This window comes from Oncorhynchus kisutch, linkage group LG20 (assembly GCF_002021735.2).
Source record: "Oncorhynchus kisutch isolate 150728-3 linkage group LG20, Okis_V2, whole genome shotgun sequence".
Taxonomy (NCBI): Eukaryota; Metazoa; Chordata; class Actinopteri; order Salmoniformes; family Salmonidae; genus Oncorhynchus; species Oncorhynchus kisutch.
The window spans coordinates 48,247,890-48,272,379 of NC_034193.2; the positions used below are offsets into that span (position 1 = coordinate 48,247,890).

The 24,490-nt window shown below is 44.1% G+C and overlaps 2 protein-coding genes across 28 annotated transcripts in view; both read right to left on the reverse strand.

Moving 5' to 3' along the window:
- Positions 1–1,564, reverse strand: part of LOC109877967 (potassium voltage-gated channel subfamily KQT member 5) — a 145,960-nt gene extending 144,396 nt beyond the window's left edge. The window contains exon 1 of one of the 2 annotated variants that reach the window (XM_031798961.1): positions 223–1,564. In XM_031798961.1, coding sequence (XP_031654821.1) covers positions 223–569 — 347 coding nt within the window. In that variant the 5' untranslated portion in view covers positions 570–1,564. The remainder of the gene's footprint in view (positions 1–222) is intronic. The other variant, XM_031798962.1, reaches the window with a different exon arrangement.
- Positions 1,565–9,791: 8,227 nt separating this feature from the next.
- The window catches only part of LOC109877968 (regulating synaptic membrane exocytosis protein 1-like), an 89,496-nt gene continuing 74,797 nt past the window's right edge, over positions 9,792–24,490 (reverse strand). For 20 of the 26 annotated variants that reach the window (XM_031798926.1, XM_031798930.1, XM_031798920.1 and 17 more), the window contains 6 exons: positions 15,702–15,919; positions 13,928–14,072; positions 13,488–13,603; positions 12,365–12,466; positions 12,000–12,139; positions 10,354–11,825 (listed from right to left, as the gene is read on the reverse strand). In XM_031798926.1, the coding sequence (XP_031654786.1) occupies positions 11,607–11,825; positions 12,000–12,139; positions 12,365–12,466; positions 13,488–13,603; positions 13,928–14,072; positions 15,702–15,919 (940 nt within the window). In that variant the 3' untranslated portion in view covers positions 10,354–11,606. Of the gene's footprint in view, positions 11,826–11,999; positions 12,140–12,364; positions 12,467–13,487; positions 13,604–13,927; positions 14,073–15,701; positions 17,394–17,574; positions 18,070–24,490 lie in introns of those variants that run through there. The other 6 variants (XM_031798946.1, XM_031798919.1, XM_031798942.1 and 3 more) reach the window with 3 other exon arrangements.

Consider the following 24,490-nt stretch of genomic DNA (forward strand, 5'->3'; position numbering starts at 1 on the left):
TAATTTCAGATCATCATCGGATATCATGGCCCCATTCTTATTCACATTAGATGAATTTCCAAGAAATGTGTCCAGACATGTATCGTGGTAGAAGTCTACAGGAGCATCTTTCGAGGTGGAGGCAACAGGTGGAGACATGAGCTTCTGACCGATGGCGGAATAAAACAACTGCGCAAGAAGACTTCATACCATGCAAATAGATGTATGAAATGTTTCACTTACACAAACGCATGGTAGATGAACGCCCATGCTCGTGGTCTCTCCAGCACGTTGTACAGTAAATTCTGCAGCCTTCGGTAACGGACGTTTCTCCGGCCGCTCTGGGCGCTGTATATGAGCGGCTTTCCCAGCAGGCTGAGCCGGGCTCCCTTGTTTCCCCTCAGGCTTTCCGAACCCCCGGCACCTGTAGCACTGGAGGCCGACAGCAAACCGTCCCCGGCACTGGCGTTGTTCATCATCCTTCGGCCGGACTCCACATCCTTCAAGTCATAGCCCTCGGCGCGGTGGCCCGGAGAAGTTTTCATCCAGAGCCCCGTGCCGCCTTCATCTCCGCTGTGGTTGCGGGGCATGGCATCACCAGGGCGGGCATGAAGTGCTGATGTGCAAAGGTCCTCTGGGGCATGCGTGGCTGTCTTGGATGTGTAGATGTGGAGCTCTCTGAATGAACAGCAAATGAAGTATTCCAGCTCCTCGGCGTTAGATATGAAACCATAGGCAAGGCACGCTGTTTAACCCGTCTGTGTTTTGACCGCCCTCTTTCGCCCTGTCAACAATCAGCACTCCACATTGCAGTGTCGGGTTTTCCACAGCTGTGTGTCGCCTGCGCGTAAACGAAATGCACTAGCCCGCAATTCTTCAGTGGGCGCGTCTTGAGGTCCAGTTTCAACAAATTGTCACCACTATCCCAGGTAGTTTAAAGGGGAGTTGTAGTCAGCACGACCCGGCTCGTAGGGTTTTGCATAAACACAAATGAAGTGAATTTCTCCGATGAAAGGCGACTTTCTCACCAGCGCGATGAGCTCAGCCTGTTGCTTCCAATATAAATGTCAGCGGCGGAGGCGCACGATGATGGCTGGGGCCAGCGGAAACCGCGCATTAAATGCTAAATAGAACGCACCACACGAATTGTTTCCAATTTAAGCATTTGTTAACGTACTGAAGACAATTCCGTATCTTCAGATATTTTCGAGTCAGCATGTCCTCGTTCCTCGTGCTTGGAAACTGGCAGTATAAGCTCAGCTAGCCGCGGAGTCCTTAGTGATGAGAGATGTTTCATTGTCAATTGAGCGCTTGAAACACAAGTCGCACTGAAAACCACGATTTTATTCAGTTGGCATTCAATTTCCCTTTAAGGCAAAAACCATGCAAATAACTAAAGTGAAAAATTACGAGACGCATTTGAATGCTCTATTAAGTAGGCCTAGTCTATAGCTTAATGAATTTTCCATTCAGAAGTAAAAATATATTTCATTCGATGGAAATAATAAACCGCAAACGGTATGACATCTGTATAAAATATCTAGACTACAGTAGCCTACACAGATGAAAAGTCGTTCTGAATTCCACCCGCCGGTGAGCGTCTCGGATTTATTAATAATTATGTGAAGAATTCCCACTTATTAATACCCCCCCCCCCTTCTCTTAGTTCTCTGTCAGCAGCTACTAACACCACGACCACGTGACATGGCCCGAAATAAAATACCGAGACGCGGTGCAGTATAATAACCCACACATTGGATAGGTTGTTATATCTTATACATTTCCCGATTACGTAAATGATAGACTTGGTTGATCTTCAAACAGAAATAAACAAATTAATTGGGGGATGGAGACCTTGGTTAGTTCATTTTGTTCGACCAAAAACAGACAGATCCATTGTTCATTCTTACTGAATGGCCGATTCTGCAAGATGTTGTTTTGCTGTAAAACTGTTGCCTGTAGAGGAAGTTGTGGCATGTGGCTTATTATTTTTCTCATTCAGTGAACACACATTTCCTTTTGTCTATACCGCAAGCGCTGTGGAAAAGCAGTCGCTGTAGTATTCAATACTGCAATAGCACTTCTCAGAACAAGAACATGCTTGTCTGTGGCCTGGTCTCAGATCTGTTTGTGCTCTTGCCAACACTCAATTGCTCATTGTCAAGCCTAACACAATGAAGTTAGCATGGTAGCACTAACAGACTGGGTGGCAAGTAGCCTAGCGGTTGGGCCAGTAACAGAACGGTCGCTGGTTCGAATCCCTGAGCTGACTAGGCAAGGTGCCCTAATTGCACTCTAATTGCTCTTTGAAGTCTCTCTGGATAACAGCTTCTGTAAAAATGTAGGTTACTATAGAGCTTATTCAACATGTTTCGTCATCATGTAGGTTGTTTTTGGACATACTGTATGTAAGTGCTGACCATGCAGGGACAACACTCGTTTTGATGGCAGAAAGATAATTAAATGACATAAAGGAGAGAGGGGACAATGGAGGATGTTCTCTGGATGACAGCAGGCTCTGTTGTAGCATGAGAGCCTGTACGCAATAGCACCCTGTCGAAGAGTGTGTGTGTGTCTGTGTGACCCAACTACATAGCTCTGACCCTTAGACAGGTCTGCACACACATAGATCTCTCTACTAGAGGTTAGCACCTCTGTCCTTCCAATCCACCCTCTCCAGAACTGCATTGTATATCAGGTGCGGACCGGGACTAGAACTCAGCCCTGACATTTCTAACACACCGGCCCATTTATTCCCTTGAGGCCCCCATTATTAGCCAGATAATGATAATTTTTGCGCAAAATACCCAAGTTAGACAGGCCCACTAGGCTACAAATTGACCAGCCCATCTGGCATTTGCCCGAAATGCCAGAAGGCCAATCTGTCCTTGCAGTTTATGATGGGCAAACAGAGATAAACTCCAACCAGACACTGATGATCCTCTGACAAAACTACACCATCTGCTGGTGAATACTGGTTAGTTACTCAGTAGGTTATTATATTGCACCGTCTCGGGAAACCATCTTTGTCCCCCACGAAGAATTCGGGGAGGGGACTGTGGATCTGTCTCTGTCAGTTCGTTTAAACGTTCATACGTTAGTCACATGCGCTATCTCAGACAGCACTGGGCCGATTTTGACGAAACCTGGGTGAATGATACATCTTGCCATAAAGATCCGGCCTTGTTTTGACGGCCTTGTTTTGACGGCCTTGTTTTGAAGGCCTTGTTTTGAAGGCCTTGTTTTGAAGGCCTTGTTTTGACGGCCTTGTTTTGAAGGCCTTGTTTTGACGGCCTTGTTTTGAAGGCCTTGTTTTGAAGGTCTTGTTTTGAAGGCCTTGTTTTGACGGCCTTGTTTTGAAGGCCTTGTTTTGAAGGCCTTGTTTTGACGGCCTTGTTTTGAAGGCCTTGTTTTGACGGCCTTGTTTTGAAGGCCTTGTTTTGAAGGCCTTGTTTTGACGGCCTTGTTTTGACGGCCTTGTTTTGACGGCCTTGTTTTGAAGGCCTTGTTTTGACGGCCTTGTTTTGAAGGCCTTGTTTTGAAGGCCTTGTTTTGAAGGCCTTGTTTTGACGGCCTTGTTTTGAAGGCCTTGTTTTGACGGCCTTGTTTTGAAGGCCTTGTTTTGACGGCCTTGTTTTGAAGGCCTTGTTTTGACGGCCTTGTTTTGAAGGCCTTGTTTTGAAGGCCTTGTTTTGAAGGCCTTGTTTTGAAGGCCTTGTTTTGACGGCCTTGTTTTGAAGGCCTTGTTTTGACGGCCTTGTTTTGAAGGCCTTGTTTTGACGGCCTTGTTTTGACGGCCTTGTTTTGACGGCCTTGTTTTGAAGGCCTTGTTTTGACGGCCTTGTTTTGAAGGCCTTGTTTTGAAGGCCTTGTTTTGAAGGCCTTGTTTTGACAGCCTTGTTTTGAAGGCCTTGTTTTGACAGCCTTGTTTTGAAGGCCTTGTTTTGACAGCCTTGTTTTGAAGGCCTTGTTTTGACGGCCTTGTTTTGAAGGCCTTGTTTTGACGGCCTTGTTTTGAAGGCCTTGTTTTGACAGCCTTGTTTTGACGGCCTTGTTTTGAAGGCCTTGTTTTGACGGCCTTGTTTGAAGGCCTTGTTTTGACGGCCTTGTTTTTAGGTGACATGAATTTACTGTAACTGTTTTCTGGTTGTTTGTTTGACTATATGCTTGAAAAACACAATTCACACATGACACAATAGGATGGTGTTTCAATTATGCATGGGAAGTGGATTGTGTCATTTAAACTAAACTAAGTATACAATCAATGGCCTTTTTCTTGGCAAATTATTTCAACCAAAACTCAGTACACTGTAAATGCATCCTTTTTTTCCCTAAATCTACAGTTATTGTTGCAACTGGGATATGGGGTGCACCAGTTTCCTGTGCCAAGCCCAATTTCCTGTACCTTCTGAGGGCCTCTTACTCCTAAGAAGGTGTGAGTAGATGGTTCTTAAAGCTGTATATATCCCAGTACTGTGCATGCAGTGAAAACTCAGCATATCTCAACAATTCAAAACCTCTCGAAGCAGAGTGCACACAGATCTAACATCAGATAACCCGAACCTGAATCTTAACATTCTCCATTTAGGAGGATTCTAAATATCTGCCCCTGCATGAGTGGTTAGAGGGAACATCTACTCACTCCTCTGAACACTGGGTGGATGCTAATGTCAATAAATTTGATTTGATTTGATTTGATTTGATTTGATTTGATTTGAAATCTAATGGGTGGATGCTAGATGCAGAATGTAGGCTAGCTGGGCTATTCCCAAACTATTCCCCCCTCAATGCACAGAACAAAAGAGGAAGTCAACATAAAGAGAACAAACATTATGAAAATAATGAACGTGATTATATTTCCCATCTTTCTCTGTGCGTTCTATTACTGATGAACCATAAAGATCATCATCATTTGGCCCTTAATGGAATAGGTCACTTCCTGGAAGCTGGAAGACAAGTATCTTGACTATATTATGTATGATCTCTGGTCCTCACACACACACACACACACACACACACACACACACACACACACACACACACACACACACACACACACACACACACACACACACACACACACACACACACACACACACACACACACACACAGGTCGTGAGCTCTGATCCAGTGACAAGGGCCAGGGGCTAGATTGCCTGCAGATGTTGTTTCGGGGGCCCTCTGCTTTCTTAACGAGAGGATGTGGAACATAAATCTCCGGGGTCCATGTTGCCATGTGTCCTATAAGAGGTCAAACGAGAGGGCATTTTGGTACAACTTCCCCTTTCAGTGAGAGAAACCAACGCAGTCAGCCATGAAGGAACTATTTGAAGGAACTATTTTACAGAGTCAAAGCTGTCCTGCAGAGTTTTCTATGAAAGTTAAAAACTTTCATAGAGTTGTTTGTGCCATTATTTTACTTATTCTATTTCTCCACAGCTTATGTCAATGAAATAACATTTCCTAAACATTTCTAACTTCAGCAACCCTAGTGGATGAAATCAAATATAAAACTTGTCCTAATCATGACATCCGTGAGATGACACAGAGTCACAAATTAGGCATAATTTGATGGCCATTATTTGGACATGGTCATTTGCAATTCTAGCTTTTGCGAATTCCTTCCATGTTTGTCTTTGTAATGCTTAATTTGTCACAATTTGGAGTCTCCAAGACGTTAGTCCTGGATTTGGTCAGATCTGATTCTAAGGTCTTTCTACTTTCATGTGTAGGATTCAAATGTTGGCCTGTTTTTTTTAAGGTACACTGATACGGTGCTTGTTCTTTCTTTCTTTCTTTCTTTCTTTTTCTCTCTCTCTCTCTCTCTCTCTCTCTCTCTCTCTCTCTCTCTCTCTCTCTCTCTCTCTCTCTCTCTCTCTCTCGTCTCTCTCTCTCTCTCCCCCCTCTCTCTCTCTCTCCTCCACCCCCTCTCCCTCTCTCTCTCCTCTCTGTCTTCCCCTCCTCTCTCCCCCCCGCTCCTCTCTCTCTCTGTCTCCCTCTCTCCCTGTCTCTCCCCCCCCCTCCCCCCTCTCTCTCTCTCTCTGTCCCTCCTCTTCCCCCCCTCTCCTCTCTCTCCTCTCTGTCTCCCCCCCCCCCTCTCTCTCCTCTCTCTTTCTCTCTGCTCCCTGCTCTCTCTCTGTCTCTGTCTCCCTGCTCCCTCCCCTCTCCTGTCTTCTGCTCTCCTGCTCTCCTCTCTCTCTGTCTCTCTGGTCTCTCTGCCCCCCCCCCCCCCTCTCTCCTCTCTCTGTCTCCCCCCCCTCTCTCTCTCTCTCCTCTCTCCTCCCCCCCCCCCTCTCTCTCTCTCCCCCCCTCTCTCTCCCTGTCTCCCCCGCCCTCCTCTCTCTGTCTCCCCTCTTCTCTCTCTGTCCCCCCCCTACTCTCTCTCTGTCTCCCCCCCCCCCCCCTCCCCCTCCCCCCCTCTCCTCTCGTCTTCCCCCCCCCTCTCTCTCTCTGTTCCCCCCCCCCCCTCTCTCTCTTGTCTCCCCCCCCCCCTCTCTCTCTGTCTCTCCCCCGCCCCCTCTCTCTCTCTGTTCTCCCCCCCTCTCTCTTCTCTGTCTCCCCCCCCCCCCCCCCCCTCCTTCTCTCTGTCCCCCCCCCTCTCTCTCTCTGTCTCCCCCCCTCTCTCTCTCTGTCTCCCCCCCCCTCTCTCTCTCTGTTCCCCTCCCCCCCCCTCTCCTTCTCTGTCTCCCCCCCCCCACCTCTCTCTCTCTCTGCTCCCCCCCCTCTCTCTCTCTGTCTCCCCCCCCCCCCCCCTCTCTCTCTCTGTCCCCCCTCTTCCTCCTCCACCCCCCCCCCCCCCCCCCCCCCCCCCCCCCCCCCTCTCCCCCCCCCCCCCCCCCCCCCCCCTCTCTCTCCCTGGGAGTTCTGTGAAGCTGCTTTGCTAAGATGCCTATCTGAGGAGACTGACAGAGGGCATGGCAGGGTTGAGTCTGTGGGACCAGAGAAAATATTAGTTTTCCCACAAGCAAGCAAGAAGAAAGGCTTATACCCATAGCAACAGATACAACTTATTTTAGAGAGCATTTTCATTTTGACCCAGTTTTGACATAATGTACCAAGGTAATTGTGGGTTAAGAGCAATATAGGCTCTCAAAATACACTTTTATGTCATCTAGGATGGAAAATACACTTTGAATATGCATTGGAAGCAGATGGGGTCAAATAGTATTTGAAATCTTTCCAACACTTAAGGCTCTATTCAATCCGTAGCACTGAAGAGATGCTTTATAGCGCGATTGACAATTAAAGGCAATGTTCCCGCAGTCGCTGAGCCTGCATTCATGGTGAACACTGCATACAGTACCGTCGGAAAGTAGTCAGACCCCTTGATTTTTCCTACATTTTGTTACGTTACAGCCTTAATCTAAAATTGATTAAATTAAATAAAATCCGTAGCAATCTACACACATGTATTACATTTATAAAAAAGAAATAAGTATTCAGAACTTTGCTATGAGACTCGAAATCGAGCTCAGGTGCATCCTGTTTCCATTTATCATCCTTGAGATGTTTTCTTCAAATTGATTGGAGTCCACCTGTGGTAAAAATCAATTGATTGGACAGGATTTGGAAAGGCACACACCTGTCTATATAAGGTCCCACAGTTGACAGTGCATGTTAGAGCAAAAACCAAGCCATGAGGTCAAAGGAATTGTCTCTATGAACTCCAAGACAGAATTGTGTCGAGGCACAGATCTAGGGAAGGGTACCAGCAAATTTCTGCAGTGTTGAAGGTCCCCAAGAACATAGTGGCCTCCATCATTCTTAAATGGAAGAAGTTTAGAATCACCAAGACTCTTCCTAGAGCTGGCTGCCCGACCAAACTGAGCAATTGGGGGAGAAGGGTCTTGGTCAGGGAGGTGAACAAGAACCCGATGGTTACTCTGACAGAGCTCTAGAGTTCCTCTGTGGAGATGGGAGGACCTTCCAGAAGGACAACCATCTCTGCAGCACTCCACCAATCAGGCCTTTATGGTAGAGTGGCCAGACGGAAGACACTCCTCAGGAAAAGGCACATGACAGCCCACTTGGAGTTAGCCAAAAGGCAAATGAAGACTCTCAGACCATGATAAACAAGATTCTCTGGTCTGATGAAACCAAGATTAAACTCTTTGGCCTCAATGTCAAGCATCACGTCTGGAGGAAACCTGGCACCATCCCTACTGTGAAGCATGGTGTTGACAGCATCATGTTGTGGGGATGTTTTTCAGCGGCAGGGACTGGGAGACTAGTCAGGATCGAGGCAAAAATGAACGGAACAAAGTACAGAGAGATCCTTGATGACAACCCGTTCAAACATCTCTGGAGAGACCTGAAAATAGCTCTGCAGCAACACTCATCCAACCTGACAGCGCTTGAGAGGATCTGCAGAGAAGAATGGGAGAAACTCCCCAAATACAGGTGTGCCAAACTTGTAGCGTCATACCCAAGAAAACTCGAGGCTGTTATCACTGCCAAAGGTGCTTCAACAAAGTACTGATGTGATATTTCATTATTACATTTTTTTGTTGAAATTATCAACAATTTCTTAAAACATGTTTTTGCTTTGTCATTATGTGGTATTGTGTGTAGATTGGTCAGGAAAAAAATATATTGAATCAATTTTAGAATAAGGCTGTAACCTAACAAATGGAGAAAAAGTCAAGGGGTCTGAATACTTTCTGAAGGCACTGAATGTCGGCTCAACCGGAATTTATTTTTTACAGTTTTACACTGATCTTCCGCAACACCCCTGCGATAGGGATTGAATCCAGCCCTTAGTGTTTGCTTTAGCCTGCCTGGATTGTCAGGTGGGTGGGGTTTGCAATTTTGAGAATTGGTTCCATTCTATCAGACAAGCTCAATCACGCCCAGTTGAACTGTTTCAAATGGTTTTAAATAGGACTTGAACCCAGGTATGGTAGGAGGAGAGGGTTGACAGTGGAACAACAACAGCAAGTATGAGGGAGAATTCTTCCACACATTCTTTTTTATTTGTAAATAATAAAAATGAACTCTTTTTTAATATAAAACATACTCATCATTTGAGCCACACCTGTTATACCAAACAAGAAACGCTGCAGTGAATACTTTCTTTTTTATCTGATCGTTTTCTTTTGTAGTTGTTGTTTCAGTGGAACAGATAAATTGTAAACAATCAGCATTTTTTTTTCTCCTAATAATACTGACAAAATAAAAAAATAACTAACTAAACATGAAACAAAAAAATTTACGTTTTTATAAATGGGTTTTTACATGGCTGGGGTCATAGGTCGTAGGTTTCAAAGCATGGAGAGAGACGTGTAGTGACGACAGCTTTTGCAGATAATATGGACTGATACTCTAGTACACTCAAGTGTGGCAATTTGGGACTATACCCTGAAGCCTTGTAGTAAAGTAGTGTCCCTTTGTGACTTTCTAAATCCAATCGTAGTCTTAATGAATTTGACAATGTCGCCGTAATCTGTCTTGGCCCCTTCGTAAATATCACTAAACCGTTTGGTTGGTTGAAAATATATTTACAATATACCTAAATTACTTTTGGTACATTATACTCTAAATAATTTGTGTAACATATGTATCCATATATCTTATTACATCATTATGTTCAACATAACTATACTTTGTATATAAATTGATCTGATTTATACATATTCAACCATGTAGTCTCAGCCCCATAGAGGTAAACTATGTGTACAGTAACTGTAGATTTGAAAGAATGGGCGGTGAGGATTGCTTAGTACGACAGTACAGCACGGGTTCAATAGCTTTAAAAAAAGACATCAACATAATCTCGGTAATCAGTTGGTTTCGAAAAACATTCAGCACCGGAATGAAGGATGTGGACTAGACTTGACTGCAGCTGATCATTTCGAATGTCTTCGCGTGATGTGAATGGCTTCGGTTTCTCTTTATATTTAAGTACGAGCAAACTGTACAAGTGCATGCAACATACAAGCGGGCCTACGGGTATATGGAACGAACACACATCTCTAGTTCAGTTCAATCTTCTTCTTTTTTTCAGTATCGCTTTTGTTTTACAAAATGTGCATGCAGCTTGGAACAGATCCGAGTCATGCCGAGCCACGTCCCCTTTTGGTGTGGCAGGAGTCAGCGGGCCTGACGAAGGAGGAGCATTGGTGCTCCTGTCCGGAAAGCTCAATCTGATTGGTTACTTTTCACATTCACAAAGATGCAGAAGGGAAATTTGAGCAACGGATGTTTTTTGTTTTTCCAAAAAATCGAGACAAAGAAGAAATGAAATGAACCAAATAATTACATTTGCAGTATTTTTATATTTTTTTCATTCACTTTTTTTTTCTCAAAAAGTTTAACTTTTGGCCATAAAAAAAAAAATCTATCTTATTTTGCTTCCCTTTTTGAATCTCAAAATAATGTAAAGTGAAGTTTTGGATAAAACCCCTAAACATGTGCTGGGGTGAGGGGAAGGATGCTCCAGGAAAACAGCTAAATGAAAGTTCTCGTGATTGTGGACAAAGATCTCTTTTTTTTACAGTGACTTGTTGACACCCTGCTGATAGTTCAAAATGAAATGTATAATTATATTTATTGGTCAACCTCCTTGGAGGTCTAATATACATCTATACAAAGACAACTGGGTTGGACTTTTTGTAGGTGACTAAACGAAGAAAACAACATTGTAATCCCACACTAATCTCATCGTCAAGTGTAAAAATCGTCATTTAAGATGTGTCACTGAACAGTCCCCTGCATCTCATTGCAGACACTTTTTTTCTCTATTTCGTATTTTTTCCTTGTGTCTTTTTATTCTTCACCATGCATACATCAGACAACGCATCGTAAACCTCATACTCATCATAAAAACATTTTTTTGTGCCATAAGTAACAAACTGAGAAAAAAAAGTCAAACGTACCAAAGACAAAAACGAGAGAGCGGCTTGGACCAGCCATGGTAAACATATTGAAAACAAAAAATGATATTTTGACAAAGAAGGACCAGTAATGTGAATCCACAAAGTCTAGGCACCAGAAGGAGACCCCTGCTTGCCCGGACCGACCCCACTCAGAAGCACTCTGCCCTGGGAGCCGAAGTGCTGGCAGTCTGTTTGGGGGCCGGATGGGGGCCACTGCGGAGAGGACATTATGGCACCCCCTGAGAGACAAGGAGGATGACACCTCTGTCTTGGGTCCATACATTCCGACGCTAACATACATTTCTTTGTTTATTGATGGTTTGACTAAAAACTACCACCCTGCTTCCTTTCACATTTACATTTCTACTTAGTTTCTTCAATTAATCGAGTGTCTCCTTACCGCTCGACTCCAGTACAGCCTTACCTAGCTTCTGAACATTGTTTATTACCCACAGCCCTAGTTCTTAGATTACAACCGCGAAAAAACGATGACGAATTCGTTACTGGAATGAAACACTGAAATCTAACGCTCTCTAAAACAAACAAAGAGATTAAACGATGCCAGGAGTGATTGTCAGATCTCAACAAAGCTTTTTTGTTAATCATTGTGACTCTGTTTCTTGATTGTTGTTGTTCTAGAATAATTTTTGTCCGTTAATCTCTAAGGTGACGTTCATTCGTTTCACAAAGCGGTAGGCTAGCCATAGTCCCATTGGTCCATTAAGATTGGTAGCTGTAGTCCTATTGGTCCACTAGGATCGGGTGCCCGGTGGGCCCGAGGAGCTGTCCAATGACGACTGGGAAGCACGTCGAGTCAGAGAGGCTAGTGTGGGGTCCACTAAGGAGGAGGGTGGGAACAACTTGTACCAGCCAATCACTGTGCTTGTTAAGTCTAGTTCCTCCAATAGGATTTGTGCAACTCCCATGAAGCTTTTGTGGTCCATTCGTCCGTAGTCTCCCCAGACGATCACCTGAAGGAGAAAAAAAGACCCCCAAAAATGTATTGATTAAAACCTTTACAGCTTAAATGGTTAAAAAAAATAAAAAAAATATGGTTTTAATATTATTCAGTCGATGCATTTATTGAATTATTGAATTAAAAAGTGATTGAACTTTTCTTTATGAAACAAGGCTTTGACCCTCACCTGTAAGACTTTACCCTGTGGGCTCTCCTCGAATTGCAGCGCTTGCTGGTACAGCGGGTCCAGCGTTTTCCGTGCAATCTTGGTTTTCTTTTTGGCTACATACGCTCCATTATTCAACAGATAGACCTTGACGTATGGAGCTGACGAAAGAAAGAAAGAAGAAACAAGAGGCAGATAAGGATAAGGATACTCAATTGTGGTTCTAAACATGGTCTGGTCGAATAGTTTTCTCTAGGTGGGCGACTACATGGACCCAGATAAGATACTCCTGGATTAAAAAGCACTTTCAAAGGACTTCGCAGTGAATATGATTTTGTCTCAATGCAGTCCTCCACCCTTAGGTGGCGCTACCACCAGTGTCTCACCAGGGAGGGATTTGGATCCAGGCTTTTGTACAAGGCCCCGAGCTCTGATCACCTCCACCTCCAGCTGACCCTTCTTGTCCATCATTCCGATCTGAATATCACCTGAGAGGAAGAAAAAGTAGAACGAGTTGACCAAAGATGGTGGATAAATGAAGATGTCCCACTCAGGCCGTTCACTATAGATGATTTTTTTTCACAGTTCCTGGCTTCCTATATACACCAATGCAATAGCAGCTGATGTCTCGCCTTCTGTTTTGTCTCTGGTCGACTAAACAGGAACTGGATTGAACTGGATCAGAACAGGAAGTAGGCAGGAGATAAGGGGGATGTTCGAGCAGATCACTTGATGGTCACTGTCGGGTTTTGCATTATGGGTATAAACATTTCCCAAAATCATGTGATCAAAGGTCATGCAGTTTTTGATGAAGACACCTTCAAGTCGCTGCAGTTGCTTCTCACCCAACTGCACCATGCAGTCATCACCTGCAGTGTTGGAGGCACTATTAGTCAACCAATCATTAGGGTATTTTTGTTTGATGGAAATGGCCAAAGACATGCCTAAAACAGGAACCAAATTTACCCCGATTCTAAAGTTACAAATGAAAGTGATATTTGAGACCTCTCTCTAAACAATTAATTGTACACATGTTTTGTTTTCAGTTTGATAGTGTGTGATAAAGGGGTATAGAAAAGTTCATTTCGACATAAAGATGTAGTTTTTATAAACAATAGCAGCTATGTTGACACTGCCATGTTGATCTGAGCCTTGCTGTTGGAAAACCACCACAGGGTCTGACTTTTGGCAGATGCACCTCCCCCGACTACAATCGGCTTCGTTAGGCTTACTGCACGAACACACCTAGGGTCACGAAATAGGAAGTAGTAAGAAAAGTGGGCAACAGAGTCTCTCAAGAGGGAAGTTGGAAGGATATTGAGTAATGGAGGTAATATGGAGACGGAGGACAGGAAACGATGTGAATCAATGAAACGGATTTGTAGGAGAAGGGAAGGGTATAGAAATAGCTGAGCAATAAGCTATCAATTGGGGAGGAGTCACAGAGGAACTACGATAGGGCAATAACATGATGAATAGACAGAACAGAATAGGGGGATATCTACTCACCTATGGCAGGTGTGGCCAGCGTTTGTCTGCCCACCAGCTGGGCAGGACCCAGACCATCCAGGAAGTCGCTGAACTGGTTGCCTGGCTGTCCCAGACGCACCCCACCGAAAAGCAGACTGGAACAGAGGAAGAACACAGTCAATATACAGCTAATTACCGTACATGACTTATGGGTCCTAGGTGAAATTATCTATCCAATTTACTGCAATCATGCTGAAATACTGGGTTGTTTACTTCACAGTGAATGTCAATTCATGTAACATTGGAAAAAAAATACCTTTGTACCGATAAACAGAAAGAGGAAGAAAGGGACAAAGAGAAGAGGGAGTAGAGGGAGGAAAAGGAGAGAGACACAGTATACAGGGAGAGATAGCGAGAGAGAGAGAAATAAAGAGAGAGATAAATATATATATATAGAGAGAGAGAGCCTATATACTGACTTTCCCTCGGAGTTGCAGCTGTTCATGGTGCCGTTGGTGGACTCTTTACTGGACTGTCGACTCATGTTCCTGGTCATCTCTACAGCCATGCCCGTCTCTGTGCTCCTCTGGATGGACGCACCCTTCTCCTTCTTCCCCTTCCCCTCTGGTACCGGAGAGGGAAAAAATAGACACAATGTAGCGGAGAGCTAAAGCTAATGGCTAAGTTAGCATGGCTTATCTACTGTCTTCCTGAGACCTGAAGTGCTATCTTCCAGGCCTTAGTTTATATGGGTCAGTGCTAAACAACAGAACTCTCGAGGATGAACACATTTAGGCCAGAAGGCTTTATTTTGTGGTCCTCTTGAGGAGAACCAGGTGTGGCGCCATGTATTCCTAGCTGCCTCATCGTCGTGATGGGACACAGTGACAGAGCTGGGGAACGGCCACCCATGTTACATCTCAGAGGACAAAGGACACAAAAGAGAAATTGAAAGAGCCGGCAAGTCAAAGTATCCTTTTCTGTCATTGTGTTTTCACAAGTCACAGCTGAACAATGGGTTGGAGAGGGTTGGAGAGATGTTTAGAGAGAAAGAACAACATGGTTTGTTGTTTCAAGGTTCCATCCCTCGTCACGTCAACACAACCAACAAGATCCTTCTGTCCTAATACAGACAATGGCGTACCGAACAGTCAATCCTAAAGAACGATACAGTAGTAAATGATGATGATACGCAGGTTGATGTTTATTGTTATGAATCTTTCCCTGGAGGCAGAACTGAGCGATTTCCTCTAGAAGGGCCAGTTGCAAAGTCAAAATTGGCTATATTATAAAAATTCATGATTTTTTGTGTGTTTTTTTGTCTTAATTTAAGGTTAGCAGTGTGGTTAAGCTTAGACTTAGGCTTAAAATCTGATTTCATGGCTTTATGGCTGTGCCAGCTAGTGACCACTCTGCAGAGCTGCCTCTAGAACAAGATTCATGACAAAGAACGCTAACCTTAAATGAATTGTAGTACAGCAAGAATCACCCGTATCAACCATAAAACAATATTTCTCTCAACCCAACATGAATTCTAGATTTTGTCAGTGAAGAGGGCAACTATCACACAGAACACCAATCGTACTGCTATACTATATAACAATGGGGAGAGAGGAGAGAGGCATGGAGAGACCCCCTCCTTTATAATGTCTTTTTATTTCAGCTACAAAGGGGGAGTGCAAAAAAAGAGGAAGAGAGTGCAGTTGGTGCCTTTCAACTACCTCTCTCTCTGCCTCCCTGCTTTCTCTCTCTCTCCCCACCCTCCAGTGAGTCCAGCCAGGCTGAGAAAGATTCCTTCAAGTCCCTCTGACTGAGAGCTTGGCCGCAGCGGGTGTCATCTGGAGTAGAAGCATGTTGTTTTGAAACTCTTTTTAACATGCTTTTTTGTGGGTTGTATTCGTAAGATTGGAATTCCAGCATAAGGACAGTTTGGTGCACAGTCACGTAAACACAAGGTCAAGAGTGATGTGCTTCTCTGTTTTTTGTACTGTCTTATTCAGATGAAAGTGCTATAAGGTAGCTTCAGGTCACTCTTAACCATAAAACACCTGAGAGCTATCATGTCATGGCCAGACTGTCCGTACTGTCTAATTTTTACTGTCTGTAATGTCCAATTGTTAAATGTCTGTCTACCACCGTCTTTCAATGTAAACCGTAAATCAAATCAAAATACCAGAGCCACATTATCAAACCACAACCATCCCAAGCGTCTCCTTCATTTGGGTGAGGGTCCGTTTTGACCTTTGAACTCACCTGGGCCGACGATCTGCGACGTGCTGCGACTACGTCTGTTGGAGACGATGGAGACCACCCTGGCACTGAGGCTGGAGCGTCTCTTCTTGCCACCCATGCCCACCGTGCCCAGCGCCGTATCTGATTGGCTGCCGTCAGTGCGCTCTGACGGGTAGATCTCACCGCTCACGCTTGTGCTCTTCAGCATGGTCCGGCCCGGCGCCGCACGAACCTGCCGACTAGAGGGAGAAAGAGGCGAGTAAAGTGAAATCTGGAATCACAGTCTTGAGATATGAAATGAGCAGAGGAACTTATAACGTAAGGGGTTACCTTCACTTTAGTGGGTGAAAACACAACAGTCTAATAAACTTCAATGATTAATAAGGTTCTTATACAGTATGATATGAGGCATACAATGATTGCTGAGTGATTGTAATGAGTTTAATGTTAAAACATGATATTGATGATACAAGAAAGCCTGAACAGACTCCAAAAGATCTCAAAACGAAAAAATTATCTCAATGATCTCAAATTATCTCAAATTTCCAAATACGCTTCCAAAATCCCAAACAATTCAGCAATACGCCTTGTGTCCAATGTCCATCACTGCTGGACTTTTGTAATGGTCGATAACACTGAAATAGAATTAAAACACATTACAATGTATTATATATACTATCAGTGGAGGCTGGTGGTAGGTGCTATAGGAGGATGGGCTCATTGTAATGGCTGGAATGGAATCAATGGAAGGTATCAAACACTTCAAACATATGGAAACCACATGTTTGACTCCATTCCATTTATTCCACTCCAGTCATTACAATGAGCCCGTTTAGTCTCTCAGTCCCAGCCAATAGCCTTAGCTGTTCAGGCTTCTTCTCCTCAGACAGGCTAACATACAGCAGGGACAGATGACAGTTAGTGCTCTGTTGCGCTTTCTAGGGGTTCGGAGGAGCTAGTGCATGTTCATCCCCTCTAAAGGGGTCGGGGTGCTGCAGGAGAGCCCTGCCACACTGCCCCCGTCCCGCATACCCATCGTGGACCCTCTCCAAGTGACCAGGGGGCTAGGGAGGGGTAGCGGGGCCTGGGGCCTCTCCTCAGCCCCGTGGAGGGGGGTGATGAAGGGGCGAGGGCCGGCGGTGGGTTAGGGAGGAGGGTACTCCAGCTCAGAAGAGGTCCAGGGGGGGGTCTGGACAGCGGGTGCACAGGACACATGCCAGGAGGGATCTGAGATACACACTGATGTACAAACACACACGCAGACACAACAACGAAAGTTGACACACACAACAATCACAGACACACAACCACATGCACAACATTAAATCAAGCCAAATAAGCAAGGAGACTATATCACATGTGATGTTGTATGTCAGCACAAATGACCAAACACATTTCCCCGCATTGAACAATTAAGCCATACATTGAAATTGAATAATGGGACTGATAGAATATAGCAGCCTCAGAGAGAAGAAGAAGGAGGATTGAGGAAGATGGGAGGAGATGGGAGGAGATAAAGGGACAAGGTAGTGTCCATAACGTCCACACCTCTTCTCATAGGCAGCTAAGTCTCATAATCAAGCACCTCCAAACTGACTTCGGGACAGTCATCAATATACTGTATGCATCCAAGTATCTCCATCAAGCACCTCCAAACTGACTTCGGGACAGTCATCAATATACTGTATGCATCCAAGTATCTCCATCAAGCACCTCCAAACTCACTTCGGGACGTGCTTCTACACCTGCATTGCTTGCTGTTTGGGGTTTTAGGCTGGGTTTCTGTACAGCACTTTGAGATATCAGCTGATGTACGAAGGGCTATATAAAATAAATTTGATTTGATTTGATTTGATCAATATACTGTATGCATCCAAGTATCTCCATCAAGCACCTCCAAACTGACTTCGGGACAGTCATCAATATACTGTATGCATCCAAGTATCTCCATCAAGCACCTCCAAACTGACTTCGGGACAGTCATCAATATACTGTATGCATCCAAGTATCTCCATCAAACACCTCCACATTAACCTGGGGCCTTTCTACTGCGCCGTTTTTCAAAGACATAACGTTAGCCATCGGGAACGACAAAAGTTTTGCTACTTTTCTCACCAACATTGATGCCCTGAATTTATATCGACAAATCAGTTGGAAAAAGGGATGGGCTACTTTCTGCACATGCCACGCTCAGTGTGAACCACATTGACTTGACACAATGCTGGCCAAACAAGACGTACAGTGCCTTGTAAAAGTATTCACCACACTTGGCGTTTTTCCTATTTTGTTGCATTACAAACTGTAATTTTTATTGGGATATCATGTAATGGACACACACAAAATAGTCCAAATTGGTGAAATAAAAAAGATGACTTGTTTCAGAAATCAAAAAATAAATAAAATAATGAAAAGTGGTGTGTGTATATGTTTTCATCCCCTTTGCTATGAAGCCCCTAAATAAGATCTGGTGCAACCAATTACGGCGCTGGGAAATGTAGGCGTTCAGCAGTGAACCCCTTTGAATCTGCTGGGGACTTGCGTGCTATTAAGTGATGGATCTGTGACGTGTTTGTAGTTGTCACGGGGAAAGGTCTGATGGATACCTTCATTTGTGAAAAAGATATTGAACTTGATGCAGCTAAAGAAAGGAATATTACTCTTCATGAAGAAATAAACAAATCTGACCAAGCGCCTTGAACTGAATAAGGATTCCATGAGTCTATTGGCATCTTTAAATGCTTCCTGTCAAAACATCCAAGACGATCATAATGGGACCTTCCTGGACTATGATCAATTTCCGCCACTGCACCCCTCTACTACCTTTAACCAGGAAATGGCTGCTCATTGATCGATTCCAGGTGAGCGTTCATGTGTCGGAACCAGAAAGAACAAGAATAATCGTTCTCGGCGCGCCTGCCTCCTTCCCCCCGATGCAGGTCCAGACTTAACACTTTCAAATCGCTGTCTTCTTCCAGGAACTTGGGTGTTCCCTCTATGGCTGTGGATGTCAAATCAAATCAAACTTTTATTTGTCACATGCACCGAATCCAACAGGTGTAGGCCTTACCGTGAAATGTTTACTTACAAGCCCTTAACCAACAATGTCGTTCAAGGAATCGATTTAAGAAAATATTTACTAAATAAACTAAAGTTTAAAAAATTATAAGAAGTAACACGCGAAAATGACATAACAATAACGAGGCTATATACAGGTGGTACCGGTACCGAGTCAATGGGTGGGGGTACAGGTTAGTTGAGGTAATTTGTACATGTAGGTAGGGGGAAAGTGACTATGCATAGATAATAAACAGCGAGTAGCAGCAGTGTAAAAACAAAGGGGGGGTCAATGTAAATAGTTCAGGTGGCCATTTGATTAATTGTTCAGTAGTCTTATGGCTTGGGAGTAGAAGCTGTCAAGGAGCCTTTTGGACCTAGACTTGGCGCTCCAGTACCGCTTGCCGTGCGGTAGAAAAGAGAACAGTCTGTGACTTGGGTGACTAGATTCTTTGGCAATTTTTGTGTTGTGTTGTTGCCTACCCTTACCACCTGGGGGCGGCATGTCAGGAAGTCCAGGATCCAGTTTCAGAGGGAGGTGTTAGGTCCCAGGGTCCTTAGCTTAGTGATGAGCTTTGTGGGCACTACGGTGTTGAACGCCGAGCTGTAGTCAATGAACAGCATTCTCACATAGGTGTTCCTTTTGTCCAGGTGGAAAAGGCCCGTGTGGAGTGCGATTGAGATTGCGTCATCTGTGGATCTGTTTGGGCTGCATACAAATTGGAGGGGGTCTAGGGTTTCCGGCATGATAGAGTTGATGTGACCAGGCTTTCAAAGCACTTCATGGTTACTGACGCGAGTGCTACGGGGCGGTAATCATTTAGTCAGATTACCTTCGCTTTCTTGGGCACAGGGGCTATGGTGGTCAATTTGAAACATGTACCTGTCCCTAGTCAGTCAATTGGCTGAGCACAGCCTGGACCACCGCGGCCCACCTCCGCTGGGCTGTGCTCTCTGGATCAGAGCTCTGTCCCTTTGGCTGTTGTGGCCTGCACGTAGCCGGCGTCTCAGCAGCCCTCTTTTCAGGGGAGTTTTGTGGCTCTGGCCTTGCAATCAGCTTCGAGACACAGCCGAGGCTGGATCATTCCGGCTATTGTGATAGGGAGTTCGATGGTGAGGCATATGTCTGTACCTGGGGCAAAGACTTTGTGTTTTCCTGGGGCAAAAGTTCAGGATATCACCAGGTTGCTTCTCGTGGCTGTGAGTCAGACTGATACTGTCATGGTTCATGTGGGGTCGAATGGCATTATGAAGGGCAGCTCATAACAGCTGAAGATGGATTTGAAAGAACTGATTGGGTCACTACTTGACACCAACAAATAATATCTGTCCCTCTGCCCTCCCTAAATCATGGCATTGAACGGTTCAGCAGACTTTTAGTCTTCCATAACTGGCTATGAGACAATTACAGCTCTGTCGGTGTAACACTTATTGACAATTTCGATAGCTTCTGGAAACAAAGCTCGTAGTATAAGGAGGATGGTATCCACCCAAATCATTTGTGTTCCTTGACCCAAGCCCAGCTGATTTAATCACTACCATTGTGTCACTGAGTTGTCATAATGCTCCAGCAAAGGTTGTTGGAAGACACAATGTAAGTAACCTAATTTATGTCCCTCTTACTGTCCTGAATGCCTCTGCTGATCCTACAGCTATTGTATGTAATTACATGCCTATGAATCAGTGTTATATTGTTAGTACTTGGGTTGGTGTCCCCTAACAGGAAGCCCACTGTGTGCAGACCACCCTGCGCTAATATAAATAACCATAGGATGTCTACCTCTGCTAGGCTTCCCAGTAAAGCAAGAAAAACAATCATGCATCCCAGAAAAGTGTTAAAAATACCTACGTTAACATATGTAACTTAAGAAACAAGGTTCATGAAATGAATAATTTGCTTGTAACAGATGACATTCATATTCTGACCATCTCTGACACTCCCTTAGACAATATCTTTGATGATACAGTGGTAGCAATACATGGTTATAACATCTACAGAAAAGACAGAAATGCCAAAGGTGGAGGTGTGGCTGTTGTTATTCAGAACCACATTCCAGTAATGCTTAGAGAGGATCTCATGTTAAATACTGTTGAAGTAATATGGCTACAGGTTCATCTGCCTCACCTAAAGCCCATTCTGGTGGGAAGCTGCTATAGACCACCAAGTGCTAACAGTCAGTATCTGGATACCGTGTGAAATGCTTGATAATGTATGTGATATCAATAGAGAGGTGATTCAAATATTGACTGGCTTTCATCAAGCTGCCCACTCAAGATAAAGCTTCAAACTGTAACTAGTAGCCATATCTAGGAAAACCAAAGTTCCAAAGGCTGGGCCAAATATAGTGTATAAGAGGTCATACAATAAGTTTTGTAGTGATTCCTATGTTGACGATGTAAAGAATATTTGTTGGTCCGTGGTGTGTAATGAGGAGCAATCAGACAATGCACTTGACACATTTATGAAATTGCTTATCCCAGTTACTAATAAGCATGCACCCATTAATAAAATTACTGTAAAACTGTTAAATCCCCATGGATTGATGAGGAATTTAAAAATGGTATGTTTGAGAGGGATGAGGAAAAATAAATGGCAAATAGGTCTGGCTGTACAACCAATCTGCAAACGTACTTCAAATTGAGAAATCATGTGACTAAACTGAATAAAAAGAAGAAAACTACACTATGAAACAAAGATAAATGACATAAAGACAGATAGTAAAAAGCTTTGGATCACCTTAAATGAAATTTTTAGCAAAAAAGGCCAACTCTGCTCCATCATTCATTGAATCAGATGGCTCATTCATCACAAAACCCACTGACATTGCCAACTCCTTTAATGATTTTTTCTTTGGCGAGAATAGAACATTTAGGCATGACATGCCAGCAACAAATGCTGACACTACACATCCAAGTATATCTGACCAAATTATGAAAGACAAGCATTGTAATTTTGAATTCTGTAAAGTAAGTGTGGAAGAGGTGAAAAATGATTGTTGTCTATGAACAATGACAAGCCACTGGGATCTGACAACGTGGATGGAAAATTACTGAGGATGGCAGTGGATGATATTGCCACCCCTATTTGTTAAATATTCAATATAAGCCTACTAGAACATGTAAGGCCTGGAGGAAAGCAAAAGTTATTCCCCTACCTAAGGATAGTAAAGCCCCTTTACTGGCTCAAAGCCGACCAATCAGCCAGTTACCAACCCTTTGGAAACTTTTGGAAAAAATTGTGTTTGACCAGATACAATGCTATTTTACAGTAAACATATTGACAACAGACTTTCAAGCATGCTTCTAGGGAAGGACATTCAACAAGCACAACACTTACATAAATGACTGATGATTGGCTGAGAGAAATTGATAATAAAAACATTGTGGGGTCTGTTTTGTTTGACTTCAGTGCGGCTTTTGACACTAGCGATCATAGTTCATTGCTGGAAAAATGTATGTGTTCTGGCTTTACACCCCCTGCTATATACTGGATAAAGAGTTGCCTGCTAACAGAACACAGAGGTTGTTCTATAATGGAAGCCTCTCCAACAAAATCCAGGTAGAATCAGGAATTCCCCAGGGCAGCTGTCTAGGCCCCTTACTTTAAAAAATCTTTACTAACGACATGCCACTGGCTTTGAGTAAAGCCAGTGTGTCTATGTTGCAGATGACGCAACACTATACATGTCAGCTACCACAGCGACTGAAATGACTGCAACACTTAACAAAGAGCTGCAGTTAATTTCAGAATGGGAGGCAAGGAAAAACTAAAAGCATTGTATTTGGGACAAATCATTCACTAAACCTAGACTAAATCTTGTAATGAATAATGTGGTAATTGAGCAGGTTGAGGAGCCAACTCTGACTAAACTGACTAAACTGCTTGGAGTAACCCTGGATTGTAAACTGTCATGGTCAAAACATATTGATACAATGGTCATAACATTAATAATATGCATGTCAATCTCTACTGGCTCAAAGTGGAGGAGAGATTGACTTCATCACTACTTGTACTTATGAGAGGTATTGACATGTTGAATACCTCTCATGCATACCCCACAAGACATGCCACTAGAGGTCTCTTCACAGTCCCCACGTCCAGAACAGACTATGGGAGGCGCTCAGCACTAAATAGAGCCATGACTACATGACTACTATTCCACCTCAAGTAACTCATGCAAACAGTAAAATTAGATTTAAAAAACAGATAAAAATACACCTTATTAACAGCGGCGACTGTGAAGCAACACAAACACAGGCATAGGCACATGCATACAAACACAAGATAACATACGCACTATACACACACGCACACATGGATTATGTGTTGTAGATATGTGGAGGTAGAGCAGTGGCCTGATGACACACACTTAATATGCTGTGAAATCTGTTTTGAATGTATTGTAATGTTTTTAAAATTGTATAACTGCCTTCATTTTGCTGGACCCCAGGAAGAGTAGCTGCTGCCTTAACCAGTCTTCAATATACTGTATGAATCCAATATCTCTTATTGGGTACTTTCAAACTGACCTGGAGCCAGTCTGCAGCAATCTGAGCAACCAGCGAACAACCCACCACATTCCATTCTCTCTGAGGTGCACAATAGCCATGATCTATCTCTTAGAACATATGTCAAAGGCCTTGGGCCCACTGTTTTATAACCACTCTGTTTGGATTGACACTCACACGCACGCACGCACATGCACACGCATGCACGCACACACACACACACACACACACACACACACACACACACACACACACGCACGCACACACGCACACACAGACTTCAAAACATTAGGCTGTTAATAAGGGCCTGCCCAGGGGATTGGGTCATTTGTCCGTGTCAGCAGGCAGGCTGTGGTGGACTGGACTGGTCAGCCGTAGGGACGTTAGGGTTGTGCGGGGAGGGAAGTTATGGGTGGGGTTATGTGAGTGAGTCCGTTGGGGTTATAGGACTTTGGGATGGTTGGCTAAGAAAGTATAATAAGACTGTGGTGGATTTTAGGGGACACTATTTTTTTTACATGTAAGGCAGGTGGGTTTTAGGGGACACTAGTTTTTACAAGTAAGGCTGGTGGGTTTTAGGGGACACTAGTTTTTACAAGTAAGGCTGGTGGGTTTTAGGGGACACTAGTTTGTACACGTAAAGCAGGGGTGTCAAACTCATTCAACGGAGGGCCGACTGCAGCAGGTTTTTGGTCTTTCACTTCAATTAAGACCTAGACAACCAGGTGAGAGGAGTTCCTTACTAATTAGTGACCTTTATCCATCAATCAAGTATAAGGGTGGAGCGAAAACCCGCAGAGACTCGGCCATCCTTGGAATGAGTTTGACACGTGATGTATAGCCAGGTAGGTTTGAGGGGACACTAGGTGACAGTTACAGTAGGTGGTTGAGGCTGTTTACAGGTCACAACAGGAGCAATAGGGATACAGGGACCATGGTTAGTGGGTACACAGCGATTATGTGAGGTCCCTAAAATATGGGCCCTTGTCTGCCATGGCTCATTGTAGGTCCCTCCATCCCGTGACGGAGCGAGGGACCTTTTCTCTTTTCTTTACCTGGCGTCTTTGGGGTCCCCAGACACAGTGTGTCTCCTCCTCTTCAGCTCTTGAGAGAACCGTCTCTTCCCTGCTGCCCTCATCCTCTCCTGCTCTCCATTCATCCCCCACGAGATCCTCCTCTCCTTCTTCTCTTCCTCTAAAGACTTGGACCTGTGTCCATTCATTTTGGGTTTCCACACCGTGTGTGTT